Source organism: Vombatus ursinus, unplaced genomic scaffold (genome assembly GCF_900497805.2).
Source record: "Vombatus ursinus unplaced genomic scaffold, bare-nosed wombat genome assembly UNPS02014818.1, whole genome shotgun sequence".
Classification (NCBI taxonomy): Eukaryota; Metazoa; Chordata; class Mammalia; order Diprotodontia; family Vombatidae; genus Vombatus; species Vombatus ursinus.
In genome coordinates this window covers 73,533,074-73,540,886 of record NW_020954596.1, presented here as the reverse complement: position 1 = coordinate 73,540,886, position 7,813 = coordinate 73,533,074, and the positions used below count along the sequence as shown (strand labels likewise).

The 7,813-nt window shown below is 36.3% G+C and overlaps 1 protein-coding gene across 1 annotated transcript in view; it reads left to right on the top strand.

The window, feature by feature from the left end:
* The first annotated feature begins 264 nt into the window (after window positions 1-264).
* The window catches only part of GNRHR (gonadotropin releasing hormone receptor), a 13,872-nt gene continuing 6,323 nt past the window's right edge, over window positions 265-7,813 (top strand). Inside the window, exon 1 of the mRNA XM_027835967.1 lies at window positions 265-786. Coding sequence (XP_027691768.1) covers window positions 265-786 — 522 coding nt within the window. The remainder of the gene's footprint in view (window positions 787-7,813) is intronic.

Below are 7,813 nucleotides of genomic sequence, written 5' to 3'. Positions count from 1 at the left end.
GTTCCAATACTACAGTTACAGCTGACCCTCAGAAAGTGTTCAACATAAGCTGCTTTAGCACATGCTTAGATTAGATGCTCACTGAACAAGTTCACCTTGATCTTTCACATAAAGTCCTGAGTATCTAGGGAACATAATTTGACACAGATCTATGCCAAGGACACTTCCATTTAGGTAAGGCAGAATAAAACCCGACTTTATGACCTGTCACCATAATCAGAAGTACCAGAAACATAAGTTTACAAAGTCTATTGGCATATAGCTATGGCGAACAGAGCCTACCCTGAGCAGGAGCAAACTCACTGCTCATTCATTAACAGTAGCTTCCCAACAACACATAAGGATCTCCCCACCCTGACTTTGTCTGGCAAAATCCGGGTAATGGTCACTTTCTTCCTTTTCCTGGTCTCTACAGCCTTCAATGCCTCCTTTCTAATGAAGCTGCAGAAGCAGACCCAGAAGAAAGAAGAAGTAAAGAAACTCACTCGGATGAAGATGCTTCTTAAGCATCTGACGCTAGCCAACCTGCTGGAAACCATGATTGTTATGCCATTAGATGGGATATGGAATGTGACTGTGCAGTGGTATGCTGGAGAGTTCTTATGCAAAGCTCTCAGCTACCTAAAGCTTTTCTCCATGTACGCTCCTGCCTTCATGATGGTAGTGATCAGTCTGGATAGATTCTTGGCCATCACCAGACCCCTGGCTGTGAAGAGCAACACAAAGGCTGGACAGTCTATGATTGGTGTAGCCTGGTTTCTCAGTATTGCCTTTGCTGGGCCACAGGTAAGTATCTTTTCTTGTTGGAGTAATGGGACCCATTAGGATTCATACCCCAGATCTCTTACCTAACATTTAGGAAAGACCTTTCCAACCTTTAAGGACAGCCTCAAAACCCCAGTCATTGGAGTAAAATTAATTAACTGACCAATCAACTAACTGATAATAATAACTAACATTTATATAGCACCTTAAAGTTTGCAAACTACTTTTACATATGCTGTCTCATTTGATCCTCACCATAACCCTGTAAGGTTGGCCCTATTGTTATCCTTATTTTGCAGATGAGGAAACTGAGGCTAAAAGAGGTTAATTGATTTACCCAGGGTCACACAGTTAGTGTTTGAGGCAAGACATTGATACTTGGATAAATATGTTGATACATATGTGATTCAGAGAGAGAGAGGGAGAACGATGTTAAAAAACAAACAAAAAAGATGTTATAATTTATTACATGGAGTACCTTAAGCAATATACTTGTATACTTGGGGGTTGAGGGAAAGGAGTTAAGAGTTTTCAACTAGCCAGGATTAACTTAAAAAGGAAAAACAAAAAGGCGAGCTTGTGAAATTTTTAATTTTTACCAGATGCTGAGTTTGGGCTTTGTTGGCTCTAGGCAAAGGTTCTACAGCAAGAAGGATATATGGCTCCAGTAGGCAGTAGTTGCACTTGCTGCAGAGAACTAAGGTTAAATTCTGAGGATCTGACTAATTAATTGACCTAAAGAATATGATTTTAGCACAGGACTTTCAATAGAGGCAATCACAGCCAAATAGTCTGGTTTCTTCTGGAAAGAAGAAAAAGCTCTTACAAATAGTAAAGATCCCTAATCACAGGCAAGTTGTCTACTCCTTTATGTACTCTAATGAACCTAGGGTGTGGAACAAGGATGAGCTAATGCTCTCTACATATACTACCACTCCCATCAGGGGTTAATCTGAGAATCTTGAACTTCCCTGGCTGTGTAAAAAAAATTTTCCTTAAGAAAGAGGGAGGCAATCTGATCTTTAAATAGCTCAGTGAAGTAGAAATCCGGTTTTCCTTACCATTTCTTCAACTTAACCTCTTAGGCAAATCTAATTACTATGTCTCTAAATTTACCCTAAGAGAGTAAGGACAAGATAGTTCAAGGGTCAATTGTAAGTATTAATGAAATAATAAAGAATAAAAATATTTTATTTCCTTGAAAAAGTTAAATATAAACCTACATATCATCATTAGTCTCTCTACAATTGAATATGCAGGAAAAGGTCAAGAAAAATTGTCCCCTTGAAACAGGGTATAAAGGTATTTCATTTAATGGAAAAGTTGAAAATCTTCATTTAAAGCCAGTTCATGAAAATTTCCAAGTCATTACTTCTACAAAAGTCCACTGTGACTTGTTAATTGGTTGGTCTTGATGCAAAAAAAAAAAAAATGAAATATTTGTTGGATTCCAACTAAATGGTGTCCTTCTTGCTCTAAGTCTATGATCCTATTTGCCCAACAGTCTGCTAAGTACTAAGCGGGTACAGAAGAAGGGTAAGATATAATCCCTGTCCTCAAGTTTACAATTCAGTTGAGCAGCAAGGACTAACACGTGTGGAATAATTAGAGAATGACTGAGTATGAAGCTTCGTGGTGCTGACTTTTAGTGTAATAGAAGTTCAGAGTAGACACAGATCAATATAGGACAGAACAATCAGGGAAGGCTTCAAGGAAGGGATGGGATAAAATGACTTTTGAAGATCTGGAGGAAGAAGAAAAGGACACAAGCATTCCAGATGGAAAAAAGGGGTCATAGTGCTCTTCAGAGAAGAGTGAAGAGGCTCCCATGGCTAGCAGAGAGGATTCATTGGAGGTAATGGTAGAAAATAAGCTTGGATAAAGTGGGACCAAATTACAGAAATTTTGAAAGAGGAGGAAAGGAGTTTTGACTTAAAGAGATAGGCAATAGAGAGTCATTGTAAATTCCTGTTCAGGCAGATAATTTTAGGAAAGTGATGTTTTAGAAAAATTAGGTTAGCAGCAATATAGTAACTAAGTAAGAATTTTTTAAGTACCTACTAAGTATAAAGCAAGAGCAGCTAGGTGGCACAGTGAACAGAGCACAGGGCCTGGAGTCAGGAAGACTCATCTTCCTGAGTCCAAATCTGGCCTCAGACACTTACTAGCTGTACAACCCTGGGTAAGACACCTAACCCTGTTTGCCTCGGTTTCCTCATCTATAAAATGAGTTGGAGAAGGAAATGGCAAACCACTCCAGTATCTCTGCCAAGAAAACCCCAAATGGAGTCACAAAGATTCAGACACAACCAAAACAAATGAATAACAAATGTACAAAGCACTGTGCTAGGTACTAGGGATACAAGGACAAAGATGAAGAATAATCCTTTTCTTCAAGAAGCTTAAATTCTACTGAGATACAGAATTACGTGGAGAGGGAAGAAACCAGGGAGACTGTCTAGGGAACTGTTGTAGTAATTTAATAAGATCATGAGATGGAGTCAGGAGGACCTGAGTTCAAAGCCGGTCTCAAACACTTGACACTTACTAGCTGTGTGACCCTGGGCAAGTCACTTAACCCCAATTGCCTTGCCAAAAAAAAAAAAAAAAAGATCATGAGGCCTCTGACTAGTGACAGTTGGAATAGAAATTATGGAGAAAAAAATTCTGAAAAAAAGGAACAATATAATGTGTTGACAGGTTGGCTATAGAAGTAAAATATAAGGAAACTGAAAATGACTCCAAAGTTAATAACATAGGAAACTAGAGAAATGGTGACATCCCTGAATGAAATGGGGAAGTTGAACAGGGAAACTAATTTTAGGGGTTAAGGAAGAAAAGATCATGAGTTTGTTTGAAAACACACTGAACTTGCTGTGCCTGCTAAACATTCAAGAATAGATATCCTATAGGCAGTTGGAAGTATAAGATTAGTGTACAATTGAGATCCCAAACCTGAACAAAAGTATATAATTTATATATGATATATGTTATGAAGATTTGCTTTGTATTCATAGAAGGACCAGTTTCCATTTTCTCTGTATGTGTATCTATGTCTATGTGTGTACGTAGACATACATTAACAGGAACATAATCAGGTCAATCAGGTTTGTACAGAGAAAACAGGGGAAATGGTCCTTTTGTAGATATAAGGTAAAATTTAATAGAGCACATAATATATTAGCATTTCTATACTTCAGAGAATCCAAAATCTTATCAGGATAGATTTTCCATTTATCAGTACAGATAGCAATCTATCCACAGCCTCTCATCTTGGGATTCTTTCAGAAGAGATTACAGTGATTACCTGCACACTTACAGGGATTATCTACACAAAGATCTGGAGGCCTTCCTCTCCCCTCGTTCCTTTGGTATTTAATGTACACTAAAGCAGCATTTGGGCTCTCAATCTGTTCTTCCTCAACTTGGCTACACGACTACCCATCTCCAGCTTTTCTTTGTTTTTTTTAATGGCATACTATCCAAATTATCATGCGTTGCTTTAGTCTGAGGTCAGTGTGAAGGGAAAAGATCAGGGTTTGATACTGGGTACAAAGAAACTATCATCATCCTGTTCTTTTCTAAAGTTCTTTTCCAGAGGGCATATATGTCAAGTATTGATTTAAGTGAATGACAAAATCTCTATATGTTGAAAATATAACCCACATATTCATAAATCTAAATGGCAAAAAAGAAATAAGTAAATTGATTTTTCCATTTAATAACATGTAAGAGGCAAAGGATTCTACCAATCTTTCCCAGGAAATTTTACGTGAATTTTTAAAGAACTATAATTCCTGATCACATTAGAAAAATGCTTTGATTAAAAGATGTCTCCCTTTACTAAAAAGGCTTCAGTTATGTGACTCAATTCAGGAGGCAGAAGACAAAGAAAGCTTATTTGTAAACCATTATATATAACCAATATGCCTAGTGTCTTATCATATTCCACAGCTGTGCCATCTGAGAATGACACATCCTTATATGGTTTATTTGTGACTGAGATAACTACTTAAACTTCTTTTCCTCTAACATTGGTATTTATTATCTATTACTTATATAGTGTTTATTTGCAGCAGCACTGGACTAAGAATCAGGAGGCCTACATTTAGTTTTCATCTTGGTTTCACTAAACTATTGTTGTTCAGTCATTTTCACTTGTATCTGACTCTTTGTGACCCCATTTGCTGTTTTCTTGGCACAGATACTGGAGTGGTTTGCCATTGCCTTCTCCAACTCATTTTACAGATAAGGAACTGAGGCAAACAGAGGTAGATGTCTTTTCCAGGGTCACACATCGAGTAAGTGTCTAAGGCCAGATTTGAACTCAGGAACAGTCACCTTCTTGACTCCAGGGAAAGTATTGTGCCACTTAGCAGCCCTTTCACTAAACCAGAATTGCAGAAATACATAATTGACACCTGCCTCCCACTTTTTCTACCTTTCTACACCCAACAATTCCAAAAACCTGATTTCTATATTGGTGGTGACTTTGAACGGGTTTGATGGTTACAGAAGTCTCATAGTTGTTAGCTTTAGGATACTGAGAAAAACAAAGTTTAGACAAGTTGAGTATGAGAATGACTAGCTGAGATAGAAAAAAACAGTCAATAAAATAAAGGTTGCATATCTCAAAATTCATAAAATTTTTATAATCAATGACAAGAAAGTTTGGCCAAACCAGTACTACCCAAGTTGCATCCATCCCACTCACTCTGAAAGCTATACTTACTAAGACATAACAAGATAACAATTTGGTTCTTGGGAATATAGCTGCTTCCACATAGAAGACAGAGAATAAGGAGAAAGGGAAGAAAGTCTATTTAATCTCTAAAACAGTACAAAGGGTGGTGAGTATACTGAATCCCTAAAATAACAACCTGTGTGGTAGCAATGAGAAGTAATCTGGCATAGTGGCTAGTGAGCCAATGTTTAATCCAAAAAGACCTGGGTTCAAGTCCCATCTCTGACACATACTGACTCAATAACCCTGAGGAAGTACCTTAAACTCTTGGTGCTCTAGGCAACTTTCTAAGACTATAAGTTGCAGAGACTATTCCAACCTACATGAGTAAGGTAGTTTTCTATGTCAATGAAATCAGAGGTTCAGTCCCTATCCCCATCTCTATGGGAAGCCACAGCTTTAGCAATAGAAAATGGGTCTTAAGTACCTGACCATAACTATCACAGCTTTATACAATCCCTCCCATCCAAAGAGAGCAAGATAAACAGGATTTGATTACATAAAGTCTGAAAAAAGTTTTGCACAAAAACAATGATAGTAAATTAGATTAGAAGAATTTAATTTACCTAATTTACCACCTTGAAGAAAATATTTATTATTAACATATCAGATAAAATCTTATTTAAAATGTATAATGTGCTAGCTAACACAAATATTTAAGGGCAGCACTCAATTACTACCAGTCAACACATACAAACAAAACATTTACCAAAAAAAAAAGAAAGAAAGAAACATTGCCAATGGTCATTTTTTTAATGTACAATGCCTTAAGGCATTATCTTCTCTTAATATTAAGGCATAGTATCCTCTTAATATTAAGAGAAATGCACATTAGAATAACCTTGAAATCCCACATCCAATCCATCAGATTGGAAAAAATAACTAAAAATAGCAAAGCTCAATGACAATGGGATTATGAAAAAGCAAGTACACACAAATATTGTTGGTAAAGTTGGTGGAATGGAAGGGGGGGATGGCAACCTGGCAGTACACAAAAAGAGTCACAAAATTAATCATACCCATTAATACAATAATCCTATTATCAATAGTATAACAAGTTTTATCATAAAGAGAAATAATAACTCTTTATCTATTCATCTATGTATCTATAGTTACATAACAATTCAAAGCCTTCTTGTCTCACTTCAAACTACCTGCAGCACTCCCTTCCTATATGGTCTCTGTTGAGGACCTCATCTGATACTTCATAGAAAAAAATGATGCCACTTGACAAGTTTCCTCTTTTCCCATCATCCTTGTTTCACATCACTCAGACATCTTCCCCACTACCTGCTCCTTCACTTCAGCCTTGATGAAGAGGTGGTCTTTGTCCATGCTAAAGTCAACCTCTCTACAAGCACCCATCTCTCATCTTTTCCAGCAGATTACCCACACTATCATCTCTACTCTCTCTTACCTTCAAATTCTCCCAAGATCAATGGCTCCTTCTCTCATGCCTACAAATATGTACCCTATGTCTCTTCCATCCTTAAAAGAAACTCTCACTTTATCTTACCATTCTATAATGGTAAGATAATCTCATACCTCTCCTTTTCTTTATGGCCAATATCCTAGAGGGCTAAATTTTAAAACAATAAAAAAATTAAAAGTACCACTGGCAAAAATAAAAGTAAAGTCCCTTAAATCAGTCATGTAAGTAAATGTTGGCCTGAAAGACAAAATGGATTAGATTAAAAATATATTAGTGTACAGGTAAATAAGAACTTAAATAAAAGTGATAAACATTAATAAATTAGCCACAAAATTGGTACTGTTCTTCAAAGTCCTCTAGTGTATTCTCATTATGATTTTGGTTACTATAAAATTTAAATAAATGTTATACAACATGATTTTTTAAAATCCCAATTCCAAGATATTAAGCTAATCTGCTTTAGAGAGTATTTAAACATACTTACATATGAGAACTAATGGAAACAGACAGAAAAAATAAGTTTTCTATTTTTCAAAGAAATCACCCATTTATACCACCAATAGTGTTGAATTTGCAGATGAAATTTTGAGTTATGTTGCAAGATAAGAAAAACAAATGAATAAATAAATATATATATACATGTGAGTGTATATGTAAATGAAAATTTCTCTTCCAAGTTACAGGAAAATCAAGTTAGTCTTCTCTAAGCAGAAAAAAAGAAAGGAAGGAAGGAATGAGGGAGGGAGAAAGAAAGGGAAGGAAAGAAGGGGATAGGGAGAAAAAGAGAGAATGGAAGGAAGAAAGAAAGAAAAGAAGGAAGTTCTGAAGGAAGGAAGAAAGAAAGAAAGAAAGAAAGAAAGAAAGAAAGAAAG